This window comes from Anthonomus grandis, chromosome 10 (assembly GCF_022605725.1).
Source record: "Anthonomus grandis grandis chromosome 10, icAntGran1.3, whole genome shotgun sequence".
Taxonomy (NCBI): domain Eukaryota; kingdom Metazoa; phylum Arthropoda; class Insecta; order Coleoptera; family Curculionidae; genus Anthonomus; species Anthonomus grandis.
In genome coordinates this window covers 18,681,194-18,703,581 of record NC_065555.1, presented here as the reverse complement: position 1 = coordinate 18,703,581, position 22,388 = coordinate 18,681,194, and the positions used below count along the sequence as shown (strand labels likewise).

The 22,388-nt window shown below is 32.7% G+C and overlaps 2 protein-coding genes across 10 annotated transcripts in view; one reads left to right on the top strand and one right to left on the bottom strand.

The window, feature by feature from the left end:
• LOC126741573 (autophagy-related protein 16-1) overlaps positions 1–22,388 on the top strand; it is a 579,654-nt gene that overhangs the window by 129,076 nt on the left and 428,190 nt on the right. The window lies entirely within an intron of this gene.
• The window catches only part of LOC126741569 (uncharacterized), a 251,654-nt gene that overhangs the window by 56,249 nt on the left and 173,017 nt on the right, over positions 1–22,388 (bottom strand). For all 7 annotated transcript variants that reach the window (XM_050448039.1, XM_050448037.1, XM_050448042.1 and 4 more), the window contains exons 2-3: positions 18,343–18,521; positions 18,077–18,255 (exon numbers count right to left, since the gene is read on the bottom strand). In XM_050448039.1, the coding sequence (XP_050303996.1) occupies positions 18,077–18,255; positions 18,343–18,509 (346 nt within the window). In that variant the 5' untranslated portion in view covers positions 18,510–18,521. The remainder of the gene's footprint in view (positions 1–18,076; positions 18,256–18,342; positions 18,522–22,388) is intronic.

Genomic DNA, 22,388 nt, shown 5'->3' with positions numbered 1-22,388 from the left:
TTTATACCATATCCTTTGTAAAAAAATGCGTTCTTTCTGATTTATTTTTACATTAAAAAATGGTGGTCTCCATTTAAAAAACATATTGATGACATCTCATCTTTTTTTGAGTCCCCTGTATATTAAATTTCCACGTAGAAAAACCCTAAACCAAATATTAAAATCAACGGGTTCGGGCATTTTTTTCAGAAACGGTCCATTATATTTTTATTGAATTTATCCGCTACTTTACGGATGCACTGTATAGTATTGTTTTTTTTAGTTATGTTTGACCACTTCTCATCTTAGCACTTACACCCCTTTCAAACTTCCTGATTCAAGGTTCCAAATAACTGCAGTAAGTTTTGTATCAGCCCAATAAAACACTGTAACTACCAGTGAGAGACGCAAAAATCTTAATTATGGCTTCAAGCAAGTAACAAGCTTAACAAGTAGTTTTCTTCGGTTTTACGACGTTGCAAACGCTCATCACATTTATATAGCAGTCTCGTTTAACGAAAAACCGACCTATTACATTATCTAGATTAAAATTACAAGTTCACGGCGGAACCGTAGCAAATAAACCATCCAACAAGGTGGATCATAAATGGTAACCCCCAATCCGATCCGCCCCTGAATAATTAGTTTCTCCAACCATCCGTCACCGAATTTCGCGTTTCCTTTTCAAACGGGGCGGTACAAAGGATTTACACCGATTTCGCTTTATCAATTTAAACTTTCAATTTTTCATTAAAATTGCTGACCGTGACACCGAGTAATAAGTCGCTTCATTTTTACTGACACCCATGGTTGCTTCGGAATTAAATTGACCTTTGATACCCGACCAGAAATCGTAAGTAAAATTATTGCATACCATTTGTTACCATCCCCGCATCTTCCGCATACTTCGAATGAATTAAACGGATGATTGATTATTTTCATTTCTTCAGTTTTTGATTTAATTAGTGGCGAAGAACACATGACTAAAATGTCTCTATGTTCTCTTTCGGCGGTTACCATTTCTAGCTGTCAGGTTGAACGATTATATGAAATGGATCGGACGGAGGACTAAACGGTCCGCGATCATTCTAGCAAACTCTAGAAAAGGATAATATGTAATAGATCGGACGGATGACTGAACGGCTTTCGATAAATCGCAATATGGAATACGCCCTATCAATTTTAAATCAAATGGACCATTTTATCTTCCGATAATAACACTGAATTTTAACTGAATTGATTTCGCGAGGTTCATAGACCGTTTCCGTATCGTTAAATCGTTCGTCTGCAATAAAACATAAGAATAGTAATGTTGCTTCGTATATTTACTTGATAGATAGATGGTATACATCATTCGGCTGGATTGTTTCCGCGTTGATGGGTTGCGTTTAATGCCTTCTGGTGGCAATTCGACGTAAAAGGCGTTTTCAGTTAAGAATGCACCGCCCAAGGGCTTAATATGCTCCTCTATATATTGCTAGTAAAAACTGGAAGAGATTGATGAAAGAGAATGGGTGATGGTCTTTTATTATTGCCACACGTATAATCGACGTTGTGAAGACAGGTTCGTGATTAATAAAGTCGTCAGGATAGACGTTCGAGCAGAAGCACCATTTGATGCAAAACCGAATGATGACGATGAAGAAACGTTGGATTTCTTTGATAAAAAAAATTGAGGGAGTCTTCTGATTGGGCAATCGATTAACATCTCTTTCTATGGAGCTTTAGAAATCCACTATAAGTCTAAGAGAGAGAAAGAAATTTAAGGTTTATTGGGAATGTGGACGACTTTCTTTATATAAACCAAAGTAAACAAGAAGACTTTTAGCATCTAAATAACATAAAATTTAGGATTAATGTTCGATTGAGATTAGGATCAGGAATAAGAAGAAATAGTCTGACCAGTAGCTGCATTATGAATTGACTAGACTTTTGACAATATACGAAGAGAACTTCAGATACAATAAAAGAGAATTTTTAGGTGATTGTAGTGACTTCTGACTTCTCTCATCAGATAGAAGATGCTCTTTACATAAGACTGTTGTTATGAAGATACCTTACAGAAAGTGTGATGGGGAGTATCATCTGCATCTATCAAGTAAGTTTAGTACGGGGAGTAGAAGATTCATGGACCTTTGCTGGAGTCTACAGATTAAGAGTCTTGGAAATTGATTTAGGTACTGGAAAGAACAAGACTGGACTGAATTATTTGACTTTTTAAGAGCAAGTGTCCAAGAATGTTTTATCGCCAAAGTGATCACTCGCTTTAAAATCTGATATCTCAAAAACTACTGAGAATATTTCCATTAAATAAAAAGAAAACTCTTCAGAAAAGTATTTTGTAATAATATTATTTAAGGTTCAAACCAATTTCGCTTATAATTTCAGAAATATTGAACTTCTTAAGCGGAAGTGTTTAAGAATAAGCTCTGACCCTTGGTGACCATCCGCTTTAAAGTCTGTTATCTGAACAACTACTGAGAATATTTTCATGAAATGACAAAAATATTATTCAGAAAAAAAAAAATTCTGTCATAATCATGTTGAAGGTTTACACCAGTTCCGACTATGGTTTCCAACATATTGGACTTTTTAGGCGGAAGTGTCCAAGAAGAAGCTTTGAACCTCAAGGTAACCACTAGCTTGCACGTACTGGGAAATCTTTCATGTCAAAAAAATCATCAAATAAAAAGCATTTTATTGAGAAAAGTATTCTCTAGTAATGTGACAAGATTAAGGAGTTAAATTGGAAATTTATCTACAACAATTAAAGAAATTACTTTAAGATGGAAAAAGCCTTAAGTTTAAAACACTGTCTGGAAAGCGTCCTTTTGTAAATTTCTCTTAGGTCAGTTATGTAATCTAGCTGGTGTAATCTAACCTCCTTTAAGCTCACATAATCATTTCATCTGTTCTGGTGTGTCTTGGCATACCTTAAGTGGAAAATCAATGGCGAGCTTTTCTGCATGTATTCAGGTGGTGTAAGAATTCGAGTTCACCGATATAAGCTGCAGATAAAAGCTAAAAATGTGGCGTTTGTCTGTTCATAAATTGGCAGCGTATCTTTTATCAAAAACACTTCCTTACAATGTATCTCTTGCACGGATAGGCTCCTATCAGATCGTTTAAGTATATTAGGTTTCCTCTCGTGATTTTTCGGTTATGGTCTAGGGTTACCGATCGCTATGAGCAATACAAATCTCCTACACTCCTTAACAAGTAAACTATTGCCTACATAAGAAGGTCGACACAACCGATAATTTGTCAAATCCCCCCGAACTTATCTGCGATCTGGTTGAAACATTATGGCGTGTGGTTAAATTTTATTCTTATAGGTTATTACAAAACGGATACCTGTACAATTAATCCCAGTAAATCCCGTTAAAAGGCTGGAATTAATGAACGGTTTTACTTTAAATATCCCGACAAAGTGCTGAATTACTGATGAAGATATTACCAACATCGCGAAGGTGATAAGGATCTTCCAACATCAGGCCCAGTCAATCATAAAATCATCGAATAACTATTACATGTTCAGCCTACGGGTTTAGTAGGTAATCTTGGTATTACAGTGCTCAATAATATAAGGACGATTATAAATAAGTGTCGTGTCGTTCTGGTTCAATCGATTTTCCATGTTTTTTTTATTATTGAATTTGCCTACGGCCTATACCTTAATCGAGCTAATCAGAGCAGCGACGGGTGATAATTTTCCGCGGACATACGGATAGGGTCAATTATATATCCAGGGGCAAAACTGTCAATAATTTTTAATATATTAATATCAAGCGTTTTAGATTGCTATCATGCAAAGAAGATGATTAGGTCTCTTGCTATTTTCCTCTAGTTCCTTCATCATCGGTCTTTGATCCATTTCGGATCCTCAAGAGATGTCTCTACCTTCAACAGGGTCTTTGTATCTCATTGACTCACCCACTCTCATGAAAAATTTATGTTGTTTTTCATGAGCTGACAAAAAAATGAATGTTTCTTATTCAGATTGTTGGACTAGTTTTTCAATTGAAAGAAATATTATTCAGAACAGTATTCTGTAATAATATTGTTTAGCAGTTAAATCCGTTTCAGCTATAGTTTCTCAATATATTAGACTCTAAAAGGAAGCGTCCAAAAAGAAGATTTGACCCTCAAGGTGACCACTCACTTCAAAGTCTGATATCTCAAAAAGTACTCGGAATATTTTTATGAAAAAAGAAGCCTATTATTTAAAAAAATATTCTTTAATAATGTTATTTAAGGTGTATACCAGTTACAGCTCTAGTTTCGGAAATATTGGATTTTGTAGGCACACGCGTCCGAGAAGAATGTTTCACCCTCAGGGTGACTACTCGCTTTAAAGTCTGATACCTCACAAAGTACTAAGAATATGTTCATGATATAAATAGCATAATATTCAAAAACCTATTCTCTAATAATGTTGTTTAAGGTTCAAACCAGCTACGGTTATACTTTTGGAAATATTACGCTTTTTAGGCGGGAGCGTCCAAGAAGAAGGTTTGATCCTCGAGGTGATCACTCGCTTTAAAGTCTGATATCTCAAAAACAAGTGAGAGTATTTCAATTAAATAAAAAGGATGTGATTCAAAAAGTATTAATTGGTAGTGTTGTTTAAGGTTCATATCAGTTACAGCTCTAGATTTGGAAATATTCGACTTTTTAGCGAAAGCGTCCAAGAAGAAGGTTGGATCTGTAAGGTGACCACTCGCTTTAAAGTCCGATATCTCAAAAAGTACTTAGAATATTTTCATGAAATAAAAAGTGTATGATTTAAGAAGATATTTTGGAATAATGCTGTTTAAGATTTACACTAGTTTAAACTATAATTTCGGAAATATTTGTCTTTTTCGGTCTTTGCTGCGGTTTGTCTGTCTGCAAATTGTGTGTAGTCTGTGCAACTTCGAATGCGTAAGTTTATCTGATTGCCTAAGAGATATGCTAAATAAATTCCATATCTCTTATTAGCCTTGGATGCTTTAACAGGAGCTTCACAATCTAGAAAATATGGAAAAAATATAATCCCTGGAAAACATTTATAAGTTATGAATGCTATAAAGAATTAGGTCTTTAAAATGTGGAAGTAAATTATTATAGGTTTCTGATTGTTGGACTAATTTTCAATTTTTTTCCAGACATTTTTCATGAAATTCTAGATATTTGATGCCGTCCAGAAATTTTTATGTAATTTTTGACTTTACTCCAGTTTTTGTAAGTCTTGCAGGTATAGGAATTATTGTTTCATGTCCTTCTATGCTATTGATATAATTTTTTATCTGCCAGGGATTTGACAAAATTTTTAGTTATTTTTTTAAATTTCTAGTTATTTGATACGTAATAAATTTAATGCAAAATAAGTTCAAAAGCCACCGGAATAAAACAAAAAATTATTTTAAATGCCTGAAGGGTATGAAAAATCTGAAGCCAAATGAAAAATTATTTTATATACCTGAAATGCATTAAAAATTACAACAAACACTGGAAATTCATTGAAAAATTACTTCAAAAGCTTAGAATAAAACTATAAGTGATTAAAATCTCTGGAAGAAATCAAGAATTACGTCATAGACCTGGAATAAATTAGAAAATTATTTCAAAGGTCTAAAGAGCATAACAAATCTGGAGCAAAATAAAAAAATATTTTAATTTCCTGGAAAACATGAAAAGTATCTGGAATTTAATAAAAAATCGTGTCAAGAGCTCAGAATAAAGCAAAAAATATTTTAAAATCTTTGGACGACGTCAAATGCTTGAAAAAATGAAAGTATCGGATAATGTAAAAAATTATTTAAAGGACTGAAGAACGTAAAAAATCTAAAGCAAAGTGAAAAATTTATAATAAATCCCTGAAATGAATTAAAAATTACATCAAATATTTGGAAAAAATTAAAGCTTAGAATAAAGTAAAATTTATTTTAAAATTAATTTACTTAAAAGAGACATAAAAAATCTGGACGAAAGTGAAAAACCATTTAAAATTATTGAAAGATAAATTATGTCCTTAATTATCTGGAATTTAATGAAAAATTGCTTCAGAAGCTTGGAATAAATTGGACAATTATTTCAAAGAGCCTCAACTACAAAAAAAAAGACCAAAGTAAAACATTATGTTAAATTCCTGGAAGTCGCATAGTTTAAACTATAAGCATAAAAATAGAATTACAACAACAGCACAGCACACATACAACGGCATAAAAAATTATGTAAAATACCTGGAATTGAATAACAAGTTGCTCCAGGAGGAATAAAGTAAAAATTATTTAAAATGCCTGAAGGACATAACATATTTGGAACATAGTAAAGAAATATTTTAAATTTGTGGAAGGCATTATAAATAGCGTCAAATACTTAAAATTTAAAGAAGAATTATTCCAAGGGCCTGAAGTAGACGCTAAAAATTATGTCAAAATACTGGAAAAGATAAGAGTATGGAATATTTTGAAAAATTAATTCAAATACCTGAAGAACATAAAAAACCTCGAGCATATTAAAAAATTATTTTAAATTCTTGGAAGGCATTATAAATGGCGTCAAACAGTTGGAATATTATTCCAAGAGCCTGGAATAAAATTGTAAATGATTTAAGCTCCCTGGAAGACATTAAAAATGAGGCCAAGAAGCTGGAAAAATTCAAGTATGGAATATTGTGAAAAATTATTTTTAAATACCTGAAAAACATAAAATATCTGGAGCAAAGTGAAAAGGTGTTTTAAACTCCTGAAAGGCATTAAAAATGATGCCAAAAGACTAGAGAAATTAATGCATAATAAGAAATTATTTAAAATTCCGGGGAGGCGTTATAAATGGCGTCAACGACCTGGAATTTAATGAATTTGTATTCCAAGGCCCTGGAAAGTGAAAATTTTATTTCAAAGTGCTTCTGGACCTTAGCAAGTCTTTTGACACCTTTAGTCATGAGGTAATGTGCTCTATATTTCACTATGTAGGATTCTCTAATAACGCAGCATTACTGCTAAAAAACTACCTGGCCAACAGAGAACAATCTTTAATGGAAAAACATCATTATATTTTAAGGTACGGAGTGGAAAGCCTCAAGGTTCCATACTAGGTCCACTTCTATTTCATTCGTAATAACTATTTTAGAAGTGCTTTTTGTCTTTCTCTTTGTGCTTTTGTGGACGCAGCTTTAGCTCGCTTTTTTATCACAAGAACGTAAACAAGAGATTTCTAAAATTCATTATAAATAAGCAATTTTATTAATTTATCTTATAATCATAAGTTAATCTTAAACTTCTCAATCTGTTATCATTATTTTTGGGAAAAAACTTATAAAGAAAAATTTAAGGAAACACATATGCGTGATGCTACTAATAATAATTCACCAGTACCACTTAAAGAGTCAACTAAAAATCCTGGTCAATAATATTGGACAAGGAGTTAAGACTTTCAAAGCATATTAAAAAATGTTTTCAAAAAGCCTACATTTATCTAAGATTCATATTTCAACATCGGCATACAACTGAAAAGAACCCTTTGCGTATCATTTGTTTTGTTTTTGTCCCAACTAAACTTTTGCGATGTAGTTTATGGACCTTGCATTACTTCGCAGATCAGCCAATCGCATTTAAAATATTATTATTATTATTATTATTATTATTATTATTATTATTATTATTATTATTATTATTATTATTATTATTATTATTATTATTATTATTATTATTATTATTATTATTATTATTATTATTATTATTATTATTATTATTATTATTATTATTATTATTAAATGACTGGAAAGCATCAAAAATGACGTCAAAGCCTAAAATAAAGTGAAAACTTATTTCATTCAGTCAAAACATGAAAAATGACAGGTCCAATTCTGGACTTATCCTAAAATGTTTACTTTCAAATAATGACTTACATATTTATAGACTTGAGTCGTTATGGTGTCCATAATGTGCTTATACCAAAACAACGAACCTTTAAATCTTTTAAACTGTTGGTAGATTCCTTTGGCATTATTGTTAAACCACTTGAAAAATATAGAATTATCCTAACATAAATAATGAATGCAAATGCTGCAAGTTATAACCTTAAATCATTTATCCTGCCACTGAATGAATGTCAAAAGAAGTCCAAGTTCAAGACCGCACGATTAACATAAAGCGTTCGCAAGAAGAGTAATTACCAATAAATTAATTTAAATTTATTTACATAAAGTGTCTAATTAGCCGTTTTAATTATCATGGGTATTCAATCAGCGGTAGACCGGCATAGCAGCGGTTCTTCTTGCAAATTTTTGTAAACTAGGTTATATCTCCTAATATAGACCATATTTTCATTGATTTCCTAAAGGCTATTTTGATATCCCAGAGAGTAAATAGTAAACTGCACATATTTAATTTTAATTGACGCAATTATGATTAACTGCTATTTAAATAATAAAGCGTTTAATCTAAATTACTAGTATAATTTACCAATTTACAAAATAAGTATCTCCTGAGAATCAAGGAAGTGATGACAAAATTGATATATGTAGTGGATAATGGGAATTAGTGGAATTCCCTTGTCAGTTATGATCTTTTTAAATAGACATTTCTGATTTTGATCTATAAATGCACTCTTTTCCAATGCACTGATTACTTTGACAGATTTAGTATCGTGAGAAATATTTTGTATAAACACGTAACAGATCTCTAAGAATGTATGAAGAATTACGAAAAATTATTAGAAACATTTTTAGCACAAGATTTGGGAGCTTAAACGTGTTACCGAACATTTCAGATCGTAGAAAGGATGAGATGCTAGTGGTAAGTGGTACTAAAATAGACATCAAGTGACATAAATATTTAATATACAAACTACTAATTACCTTAAAAAAAATACTTAAATACCTGAAATAAATTTGAAAATTTGCCTGAACCATGAAGAAAAATCATTAAGACATCCACATAGAAAAAATAAACTAGAGGATGATCTAGACTACATCGGAGGCAATCTTCTCAGCTCTAAACAATGTCATAAGATATATATCAAAGGCTTTTGAGATCAAATAATCATTATTTTCTGGATCTAAACTGAAACTGCTCTTACAATAGATCTCATTTAACTCTCACTGAAAGCATACAAAGTCCTCTTAGGAAGATCTAAGAGCACTTTGGTTTGTAAGATAGGATCTTTTTGACTAAATCGCTCATAGATCCCTCTATAGAAGCATTAATACTTTTTAGGAAGTATAATATAAAATAAAATATAAATAAAAGTATAATATAAAGTAAAAAATATAATATAAATACTGGCAATTGCTGGTAGAAATTTGGTAAAAGTGGATTTCCTTGAGTCTCATAAGATACAGTCAAAGAGCTTAAAGACCTAACAAATTCAGCATAACTTACTACTGATTTTTCTCAAAGCCCTCAACTACGTGTTGATATAGCATGTTTATGGCCATGACAGTAAATCTAAGTAGGCTCATATCACCAAAACTTCCATCCAATAGGCCAGACTCACTATAAGCCTTGAGTTTGAGGAAGGCTCTAATCGGTAAAAAAGTATCCAACTAAGGAAAACTGGAAAAATGAAAAAATGGAAAGTAGACATCCTGCATGATACAATAATAAGTCCAATAATACCTTAAGCTTTTATGAAAATTATAGGCTTTACAGATACTAAGAATGTACATAAACATTTTACAGATCACTAAGAATATACATTTTTCGTTCGGAAATTTTTATTCAGGAAATTCAAGAGATTTTCCGCGCGAATTTGGATTTAAGAGGTTAAAAGTGTTGCCGAAAATTTTAAACGGTAGAAAGGACCAGGTGCTGAATTAAATGGCAGAATAGCAAGTGGTGTTCAAATAGTCATCAGAGAGCATGGAGATTCAATATACAAATTAGAAGAAGTAAGACTCTAATTCCTGAAAGAAAATCCTAACTACCGTAAAAGAATGATTTGAAATGTATGGAAAAGGGGTAAATTGAGGTCGAATACCTAAAATAAATTTGAAAATTTGTTTTAAAGCAAAAATGTTTATTAAACCATTATTTTTATTGACCCGAAGTAAGGACTTAAAATTTCAGGAAAAACATATTGGTACCAAATTTTTTTCCATATTACAAGAGTATCTACCAACCTCGATATTCTTGCAGCTAAAAGACGAGTAAAGCTCTTCGACATGCATAGAATGTTTCCGAGACATTCATATAGAAAAAATTAACTAGAGATTGATACAGACAACGTTGAAGGTTAACAATCTCTGTTCCGAATAATAACATAACAGATATATAAGACTTTTAAGAACTTACAAATTTCATTAAATTGTGTCCCTCAGAATTCTTTAGTTTAAGATCAAAGAACAATTACTGGATCCTAACTGAAACTCCTCTTACAATTGATCTTTTTTAACTCACACTGAATGCATGCAGAGTCCCCTTATCACAAAAACGTTGCGTGATCAACTGTCTTCTGATTCATAAAAGATGATCTTGTGAGGACCAACAAGTTCATCATCATTTACTGATTCTCCTCGAAACCCTCAACTACGTGTTTATACAACCTTTTTATAGCCATGACAGTAAATCTTAGTAGTCTATGACCAAAACTCTCATCAAATAGACCAGACTGACTATAATCCTTCAGTTTGAGTATATGCCTGTAATAGCAGATCTTAAGGAAAAGTAACCTTTATAGCTATATAACCAAAGTAACAAGTACAGTTTAAGGGAAACAGAATTAGAGGGAATACTTAAAACTGGAAATCCAAGTCCGATATTCTAGAACTATCCTCAGATGGCATCATTTCAGTGAAAATATTATACTATATACATTTACTCCTGTAAGTAAACATATATATTTAAACTTCTACAGCAAGGACTAAAGACTCAACCAGCAAGAAATCAATTATTTTGATATTCTTCAATTCCAAAATCAATAATTACATTATTTTGAATACTGGGTTGTATAAAATTTAATAACTGGAAATTATAGTATCTAAGCATATTCCAACCTCCGTCCAGAATGTTTTTTTCAATAGTAAATGGACTATTAATATAGACTTAGTCAATATAGCTTCATTTCAATGGGAATAATGTGCTGCCTTTAATATTACCCATACGAAAAGCTTCCCAAATCGTACACTGCAGATGCATTATATTATAATTGCCCGCCCAGGATGTTTTTTCTCAAACCTCTGAAAGATGGGCGTATATTTAATAATTATTCTGGTTTGCATAGTTTCCCATTACTACATGTGTATGGCAAAAAAGAGAATTATTAGAACCGAACGCCCAATAACACCCTGAAGCTATTTACAAACGATCTATGGTTCCACCATCAAGATTGTAAAGAAAGTCCCGTATAATTCTCCTAATACCAGCAATAATTTCGAAATCGAGGCCACCTTAGTCTCCATATTTAGCAATAAGAATACATGATAAGTTTGGGGAACAGGTAGATCGTGATAGTCGTGAGTTAAGTGCATGCCGATGTGGGTGCATGCGTAAAAAATTACTGAGACTTAGTTCAAATATCGGGTGGGGAGCTGAATGCATATAAATTGAACAAAAAAGTTCCTATAATTATAAACTTTTTCATCAATTTGCTATATCAGTATTTCGTTTAGAAATTACTGCCTTACTAAGTACTGAATTTCTGCAAAAATGTCTTTTTCTGGCGTGATATGACATACATCAGTTCCAAAGTAATCTGCACGGCCGTTATCTTCTTTGACGTAAAGAAGGCTTTCAATCAGAAGTTCTCAATAATTATCTCTACCACGACTTCCGTCTTAGCACAAATTAATAAAAACCCAAACAAGAAGTTCCGAGGAAGAGGAATCCAAACATAGGAAGGAAGTCTTTCATTCCGGCCCAAGGTACAACGATCAGCATAAAAAAAATCACAGTGCACATCTTGTTAAGGAGTAATAACGGGGTAGTGACCGAGATTCGAATGTAGATGTGTCCGCCATACATGGTCTTATTTGATCATTAACAAATTCAGTATCGCAGGTTTAACGCTAATTACAAGAAATATCTAAGCGTACGAGTATGCGGCATGCACGAAATTTTATAGTTATTGAACTTGAGTATTTCGTGGTATTTGTTACAGGAATTTTCAGTAAGATGATATATTGCTTATCAGGCTAGAGATTAGATATCTTGTTTGTTGCATGCTTTACATACAGGGTGTCATTGAAATGGTGTAAAAAAATTCGGGGGGTGATAGTACTCCTAAAAATTTTAAAAAAAGTTCCTATAACTATAGGGTGGAAAATGCATATTAAGGGAGTTAGGGGCACTGAAAGGGTAAATTTAAAAAACGGTTTTTTGAAATTGTAGGCTTAAAAAACGAGATAAAATTTCGAAAAAAAATCCTCTGCCATAAATTTTGACCCAAAATCAAATGGTGATACTGAAAAATAATTTGGAAAATCGGAAAGGGTAGTTTTTGCAAGGGTAGGGGGTTAATTCGTGAATAACTTTTTTTAGGTTATTTTCTTTGCAACGTGGGTTCATTTTTTAAAAACTACATACTTTTTTCTACAAAAAAGGTACTCTTGTTGCACATCGCCCAGAACGATGGTTTTCGAGAAAATTGAAGGCAAAAAGTTTGCTCTGATGGGCTGCTAACTGGTTAAACAACATAAACTTATGAAAGTTATGGGGTTTCAAAAGTAAACAAGTAGTTATTAAATAATTAATTAAAAAATCTAAATTTCATGATTTTTAAAACATCGTATTGCTTTAAAAAAACGAAATAAACCAATTACCAAAATTCCTTATTAAATGCATACTTATTTGATTCATTAGCCTAGTTTACACCGCGAGTACCAAATATTCAATACGCGGACCCAATCCCCTATTCTCAAACTCAACGTGCGCGAGTTGACAAGTTTACACGTAAATTATTCCAAATTGTGACTTAATAGGTTTGAGAATATGTAGAGGTTTTAGTCCGCCTACTGAATATTTGGTACTCGCGGTGTAAACTAGGCTAATGAATCAAATAAGTATGCATTTAATAAGGAATTTTGATAATTGGTTTATTTCGTTTTTTTAAAGCAATACGATGTTTTAAAAATCATGAAATTTAGATTTTTCAATTAATTATTTAATAACTACTTGTTTACTTTTGAAACCCCATAACTTTCATAAGTTTATGTTGTTTAACCAGTTAGCAGCCCATCAGAGCAAACTTTTTGCCTTCAATTTTCTCGAAAACCATCGTTCTGGGCGATGTGCAACAAGAGTACCTTTTTTGTAGGAAAAAGTATGTAGTTTTTAAAAAATGAACCCACGTTGCGAAAAAAATAACCTAAAAAAAGTTATTTACGAATTAACCCCCTACCCTTGCAAAAACTACCCTTTTCGATTTTCCAAATTATTTTTCAGTATCACCATTTGATTTTGGGTCAAAATTTATGGCAGATTATTTTTTTTCGAAATTTTATCTCGTTTTTTAAGCCTACAATTTCAAAAAACCGTTTTTTAAATTTACCCTTTCAGTGCCCCTAACTCCCTTAATATGCATTTTCCGCCCTATAGTTATAGGAACTTTTTTTAAAATTTTTAGGAGTACTATCACCCCCCGAATTTTTTTACACCATTTCAATGACACCCTGTATAAATGATTTATATAAAGAATTGGCAACGATAATGGTGTGTGGTCCTTGTTTTGCAGAGGTCGATTCTGCAGTAAGTATTTTAAGTTATTCTTGTAGGTCAGAGAAACTTTGAACACTTAGAATTATTTATATCATTCTGCTCAAGACAATCTATTGAATTTCTGGTATTCCTAGGACTTATTCCAAATGTTGTTCAAGCCTTGACTCAATAGTTCTTACTATTGACGTTCCACATCTAATATTTCTATTTCCATGTGCAGATTTCCTTTACTTGGTCATACAACAAACATTTTTTATTTTTCCATTGATTTTACTTTTTACTACATCAGAGTAACCAGGGTCTCTCTAAGTTTAAAGTGAGATATCACTGATATTGAAATTGGGAATGTAGCTTTTGTATCGGTAACATCAAAAGCTGCATATCAATTTTATGGAAATAACTCCCTGCGAGGGCAGCTCTAGAGATTAATGAATTTATTGGATCATTCCTAAAGACTATATTAATTAATAGTCTATTTACCATTGAAGAAAGAATCTTATTTAGTCTTGGAATGGACTGAACGAGATTGGGTTATATTGACATTGGTAATAAAATATTCTAATGCATTTGAGGTGTAGAAATTGAGAACATAGCTCCTCGTGTCAACGCTGTAGGTTATTTCTATAGCAGCCCCGTGGGAGTATTTTTAGAGAATATTGCACTTATTGTATCATTCCTCAAAACTATTAGTCTATTTGCCTTATTCTTATTTAGCCTTGGAACACCTTGACCGAGGCTGGATTATCTGAGAAGTAGGATGTTGGGAATGTGGTTCCTAGTGTCGGTAACATCAAAGGCTGCATGTTATTTCCATGGAAATGATGCCCTGTAATGACAGCTCTAGAAAATATTGGACTTTTTGTATCACTCCTGAAGACCACATTGATTAATAGTCTATTTGCCATTACAAAAACTTTTTTATTTAATCTTCAAACCTAGAAATCGATCATAGATTTAGTTTACTCATTGATAATGAATTATTCTAATGCATCTGAGGTGTAGGAAATTGGAAGCGTTCACGATAATAATCAATTTACCATTAACTTTAATTAATTTGATTAAGTTGTTTGTTTTGTTTCGGATCCCTAACATATTTATACTGTTACTATAGGCATGATTAATGACAAGTTGTTTGTTAGATTTTCTGATAGATTTGATTTTTTATTTAATATATGGGTGTGGTGTATCAAACCAGGGTCAAGCGAGTAGAGGGGTCACACACAGGCCAATAGCTTTGGAGAACCCAATGAAGTGCTCTATTCTGAGAAATTTTGGGCATTTCTTCCTACTCCTAACACCAGCAGCACTCACACTCTTATCAGATAATCATTTCCGTCAGACAATCATGTCTGGAATTTACCACATCTAGAGCCTGTGTTACCAAAGTTTCTCGTGGCGGCATCAAACATCAAAGGCGGCATGTTATTTCCATAAAAAAAGATGTCCTGTGAGGGCAGCTTCAAGGAATACTGGACCTATTGTATCATTCCTAAAGACCATCTTGATATATAGTTGATTTGCTATTGAAGAAACTTTCTTATTTAGTCTTGAATGTAGGAACCGATGTTGGAGTACGATCAGATATTGTTAATAAGATACTCTAATGTATTTGAGGTATAGGAAATTAAAAGGGGATGGCTAATAAAATTCTCCAGTGAATTGCTTATAAAATAGTCTAGTATTCACCTTAGATATAGGTGAACAAATTGGTAACGTAGTTCCTCGTGTCGGTAACATCAAAGGAAGTATTTTATCTGCATGAAAATGATGCCTTGTGAGGGCAGCTCTAGAGAATATTGGAGTTATTGTCCAATCCTTAAAGACAATATTGATTAATAGTCTATTTGCTATTGACAAATTTTTTTTACCTTATTTATTCTTGGAAGCCTGTAAACAGCCAATTTAATTAAAATATATCAAATACCTAACCCAATCCAATTATTATTAATGCTAGCATCTTTATAAATAACTTCATAAATAAAATATTGACTGGTCAGTAAACGTCCGATAATTTAAATTCTTTACACAAATTAAAATGTCATCGGTATGCTCATGGAACTTAAAATGGATGCAAACATATCATCTGTACAAACCCACCCATTACCTGTAATCACATTATCATTACGTAATGATTTACTCGGTATTACCTTATAAGAATAAGGAGCAATGAAGTTTTGGATTAAATATTTAAGATTGATAAAAAATTGAATCAGGGTTTAACGATAGGGAAGTGTAAAAAAAAGTGAACATTGAATTTTTAATTTTGTATGGTTATTTGCCACTGTATGGTGACCCATTCAGACCTTCTCTCTTCTCCTGAAAATCCGTCTCTTTTGAACCTCTAATTGAAGAAAATTTATTCAATAGCCCAAGTGAAGTTTGCGCAGATTGTCGGTAGTACAACAAGTACCAAACGGGAATAACAAATTGGTTATATTATACATTTAAGTAGCGTCCAATTTGTGTTTGACATTCCGAGTAGATACCAGAACGCGGTAGCCGCATAGAGGAGGCGATCCGCTAATTGCCTACTGTCCCAGCTCGTTATTATTATTCGATATACGGTCTACAGATCACATGGGCGTGGTGATCTTTATATACCATCACATATTTTGGATAATTATTATATTGGTATTTAGATCATTGCTTGCTCACAAGATAATATCATTATACATAACTGTAACTGCGAGGTGTAACTGTGTGAAATTATATAGTTACTTGCTCCTGAGAGTGATTATAAAACTAAATCAGATGATGCTTATATGTTACTTCGATTGCCTTAACTGGTCCAGTAAGAAATAATATCAATTTCTCTTTGGATCAAGCGAAATTGTCTTAAATTCTTCAGCAAACGTAATTGAAAAATAAATCTTTGCGAAACCGCAAACTGCTATGCTCACTGGTTTTTCTTATTAAGAAACCGTAGGTTACGGCTAAGATGGTTCGGTTTCGCTATGCGATCTGCGGGTACTTAAAAAAAAATATTGCTACTTTTCGTTCGTGACAAATGGATTAGTGATAATAATAATTTCTTTTTTTTCATATTTTTCAAGTTGCTCCTTTTAAAACCATCGAAACCTTTTTAATTTCCTTTATGTCCCAGTTACAGGGAACTTTACGTCATCTAATTGGCTTATAAGCAAGAACAAAATGAACCGATAGTTCGCCAACAAAAATGTTAAAAATCAATCAGGAGATCCAGCAAAAACCCTAGCTATTTTTAGTATTTACTGATAAACAGAAGAAGCAGACTTTTGTACTAAAGAATAAACAGATAACACAATGCTCCCAAAGTTCACAAGTTCACACATGCCTATGAGCAAAGAAGGTATGATCTCCTAAAAACCATGAAGGAAATCATGAATTGGAAATAGGTTTTAACGCACATTAGTGAAAATCATCAATTGGACCCAGAGTTTGACTCCTCTTCAAATCAAAATAATCGTTCGGAAAAGGAATAGATAGGAAAGGAATAGATTTATACTCACATGAGATCTACTAGTGAAATCGAGGAAGTGGAACTAGGCGAGAACTCACTGGAAGGGAATATAAATATCTCATCCTGTATAATTTTTGGCAATAAAGTGTATACATTTTCTGTTATCGGACCAAATATAGATTTGTTTTTATTCTTAAATTTTTTGCATAGACCTAATATGTAATCAGGTATGAGAAAAAGAAAAATTTCGTGATCTAACCTTACCTTTTTAATTTCCTTAATCTCAGCTCGTATATTGACTAAAAGTCTACATAAGCTTTCTTGATTAAATTAAAAAAATATATTTAGTTTTAAAATTGTTACCTAGGACTTGATGAGTTATAAAAAAAAAGAACAAAAAGAACAATTGCGTTACATAACCTGACATTATTATTTCCTTAATATCTCCCCAAAAAATAGTTTTAAGAAAAATTCATAAGAGAAAATGAATTACATTTTTAAATTTCCTATAAGAAATTACATAAAAAGGAGATGCAGTTGATGCAGCTGTACGTTGAATCAAATCCGTTTATCTTTTATTGATAATCAGAAAACTGAAGTTCATCACTATCTATACCAATATAATAATAAAGCATGATGAACCTCATGATTTGCTGATAATACTCAAAAACAAAGGTAAGGACACAAAGTCACGGTCTCATCCAATCTATATAATTTCTTAAAAAAGCTTAAAAGCTACACGTGTTAGTTCTCTTACAGTTGTAATGTGATCTGGGTAAAAACTCTTCTAACTAAATCTAAACTCTTACAGTTGTAATGTGATCTGTGTAGGTCTAGGCCTGATAATGCTCCGACAGGAGCGAAACACGTGTAGCTTTTAAGCTTTTTTATGAAATTATATAGATTGGATGAGACCGTGACTTTGTGTCATTACCTTTGTTTTTGTTTTCGTTTGGTCTCTTAGAGAAAAATGGAGGATATGTTTCTATGATGATACTCATAAATAAAATAATCTTACCTGGTAAGAGGTCAGCATTAGATCCAAACAGCACACAGAGTCCAGTTTCATAATTCACCGATTGACAGCTTTCGTTGCCCTGACACGTTTCGAGACAGTCGGTGAGCATCAGGGTACCGGGAATTGAATCTATAACGTTGCCGGGGGAGGAAAATACATATCCTGTTACAAGTTCAAACCTAGAAATACAAATAGAGCATATTATATCAAGGAGAAGGAACGAAACTTACAAATGACCTTGTTAGATAGAGTGAGTGAGAACTTACCCAACCATTTCTGGATCACATTCGTCCATTGGTGATGGGGGTGGCATACCTGCTGAGGGTAGTTTTTCTGGGGTGTTAATGGTGTCGCCTTCTGGATTTGCCGTTTCTTGGCATGTCATCAATGACATCGCCAGTAGTATTACTAAAGATTCTTTTAGGTAATACATCTTGGGTTTGCTCTGAAAAAAAACATGAGTGAAGTTGTTTTACCCATTTTTTTTATTGTAAAAACTTAATTACAGCTGTGTTAACTAACTCAACATTTTTTTAAAGAACAATAGCAGCAAATAAAAGCTATTCAAATATTCCATCATTATTATTCAAACGTCAACTATTGGAAGCGATCTCTCAAATAGCATAAAGAGCATCAGGAAGCGTTTAGTCCCGGCATCATCATCATCATCGTTTCCTAGCATAACGTACTCGCGAGGCGGTTTAATACTGCCATTGCGATCTGATAAATGGCTTTTCATGGCCGTTCTCCTGTTTAAAAGTAAAAGTAGAAGACGTTCAAAGGGTCCGGGCCCCCCTGGGCGATGATGATCCTCATTTGTCTGCGTTCCATTTATATTGTTGCTCGGTCAAGTGGTACTCGGTATACCGGGGTGACCTCTCTCTTGGAGAAAACGTCGTGGATCGCCAGGTGGAACCACGCGTAAGCCTCCCATCGCGTCGGTACCATTTAAAAATGAAAAAATTAGATCGACTCAGGAAGTTTCAGTGTGTCTTAAGGGCGTTATCGTCAGTCAAGCATGGACAACTTTATTTTGCTAGTTCCGCGTTTTGTGATGGTCATCTTTTTCGTTCTCGTCTTATAAATTGTTTGGGTTCAAACAATTTAACATAGGTTAAATACATACCCAAATCTCCATCACAATAAGAATCATTGTATTGAAAAACTTCTAAAGAAAGACTTTGTCACAGATCCCCACAAAGTTGTTAAGAAGATACAAGACCGCTTATGAATCATGACAAATTTATATGAACGTGCGTAGTATATGAATTGATATATATGAAAGAACATATACTGTTACTTCCAGGCAGTTGAAATAGAAAATTATTTCCAGGCAATTGATGTTTTCAAACAGTCAGAATAACGGTGACTTTATGATGATAATAAAATTATATTGCAATGACGACAAGGTTTGACACCAGAGGAACGACTTGAACTCTTAAGAACAGTGGTGCATCTGTTCACCAAGGCTACATACAAGATACCACAGCAAATCGTCTTCAAAAGGTTTTTTATATACAGTGTCTCTAAAAGGTCTGTACAAAATCTAAGAAAGAAGATCTCCTGAGGTCAAAATAAGCCGACTTAAAGCAACTTACCTTAGTCCAAAGTTGCTTCGTTTCTTAGTTATAGGGTGTTAAATTTAAAAAATAAAAATCGATTTTATTTTACTTTTATAACATTTTGCGACATTTCCCTTTAAAAAGGTCTGTACAAAATCCTAGGACATATTCCTTAACTTACCTCAGTCCAAAGCTGCTTCGTTTCTTAGTTATAGCATGTTAAATTTTTAAGAAATAAACAATCGATTTTATTTAATTTTTTTAACATTTTTAAACATACCACTTTGAAAATTAGTACGTAGGGGTTTTTTGGTATGAGAAACTCGAAAATGGGCATCTTTTTACTCTGGCCGATAAAGAGCGCTTTATACTGCATTATTGATGGTGTAAAATGGCCATAACTTTTTTGAAACTTGCTGCCGCACCGGACTATTAAAAAATTGGTATGAAATTTTTTGTATTGTTACTTTTAACGTAGTTTGCAGGAATGTTTCTTAATTTAATAAGAAACAATAATTTATTTAAAATAATTATAATTATTATAAACTTTTAACAATTGTTCCAAATAACCTCCATCAACATAAATACATATATTAACACGGCGTAAAAAGTTAAAAAGTACTCTTTGCATTAATTCCTCATCGTTTTTCAGTATGTTGGCTGCATTTTGAATCCTTGCCCACAAGTCTTCTTTTATATTAATTGCTCTACAGTACACCATCGTTTTTAAAGACCCCCAAAAAAATTATCTAATGGAGTCAAGTTCGCCGAGTCGTCAGTTTACAGGAACGTCTTTTTGGATATTGGTTTTGCCAATATTCAACAAATATTTGGATATTGTTGATGCAAATAATTCTGAACATTTAAAGTGAAATGACGTTATGCACCATGCATAAAACACATATCTGGCCGAAGTTATAATGGCAATTCTTCTAATAAATCTGGCAGCGTATTTTGTAAAATTTCTAAATAATTCACATCAGTTAGCGTTGGTGGTAAAATTACGGGACAGATTATAAAATTGCCAATGATTTTCGCCCACACATTGACCCTAAACTCATGTTGAAAAAAAGTTACTTTAGTGGCATTTGGATTCTCATCAGCGTAAACAGGCTCATTATGAAAATTCGTTACACCATTTCTCGTAAAGCATGCTTCATCTATAAACAAAATTTGCTTAGCAAAATTTAAATTTTGTTGTCTGTTTTTATTGACAAATTGACAGAAGCCCAAACGTTGTTTAGAATTCGTGGGCAAAAGGTCTTGTACCTTTTGAATGCGGTATGGATAAAGCTGCTGTTCTTTCAATTTAAACTTTTAACCAATTTCTTAGATGCTGCGGCTTCTAAACCTAAGCTTAATGTAGAATCTTCATGGATTCTTCCCAAAATTTGTTCTTCCGTCTAAGGAGTCCTTATTATACGGTGCCGTCCATAATTGACAGTTACAGGAGTAACACTACCGGTTTCGCGAAGGCATCTTTCAGTATCAGCAAATGTTTGATGATTTGGTATATGCCAATTTGGAAATCTTTTCCCATATACCCTAATACTTTTCGAGGCATTTCCTTCACAATATCCAAAAACTAATAACATATTCGTCATTTCTGCAAAACTGTATCTTTCAGGCATTTTAACAAATTAGAAATTTAATTTCTACTAACAAGATTAAAAACAGCTTATTTATTCAAAAACACCTTATTTATTTACGCACTAGCAAATTATCACTGAAACACTTATCGTACCAAATCAAACAATGCTTTTTTCTTCCAAACATGTGGGTGATAACGAAAATTCTTTACAATAAAAATATTTGTTTATTATTACTTTTCGACACATACATACCAAACTTGGAAAAAAATCATTTGGCACTAATTACTGACTGAATTTCATTACTAAAGCTAAAAACTTATGTCAAAGGAAAATTATGAGACCCAGACATATTGACCGGTTTAATTATCCTCAACGTAATATCAATAGAGTAACAACACACTAATATTTAATATATGTAATAATTTTTGATAACGACGGCCATACTGAAAAGTTCGTCCGTACTGCTTCGCGACAGTCGTTCCATGCCACTATTCTTGCCTGCGAACCATAATTCCGTGTTCATCTCCGGAATTCCATACTCGACCCTTTTTTTGCTTTAGTTATGTTGAAACCATTTTTTCTTCATCGTCACACTTAAAAAAATTATTTTTAATACCGGTGTGGCATAAAAGACTAAAACACGAAATATCTTGGTAACGGTTAATTTTAGCGGGTTCTAACAACAGTACCTTTTTTACTTAAAAGCGTTAGGGAATTAGTTTCCTTTACAAAAAATAAATAAAAACCACACTTGCAAAAAAGTTATGGCCATTTTACGCCATTAACAGAGCAGTATGGAGCGGCCTCTATCGCCACATTAAAAAGATGCCTATTTTCGGGTTTCTCATACCAAAAAACCCATAGGTACTAATTTTTAAAGTGGTATGTTTAAAAATGTTAAAAAAAGTAAATAAAATCGATTTTTTATTTCTTAAAAATTTAACATGCTATAACTAAGAAACGAAGCAGCTTTGGACTGAGGTAAGTTAAGGAATATGTCCTAGGATTTTGTACAGACCTTTTAGAGACACCTTGTATTGAAAAGCTTCTCATCAGCTTTAGCAGATGAGATAATATTCACGCTTTTACTGTTACACTGTTACAAAATATACTGGTGAGCCCGAATGAAAACTTTGCAGAATTGAAGGAAATCGTTAT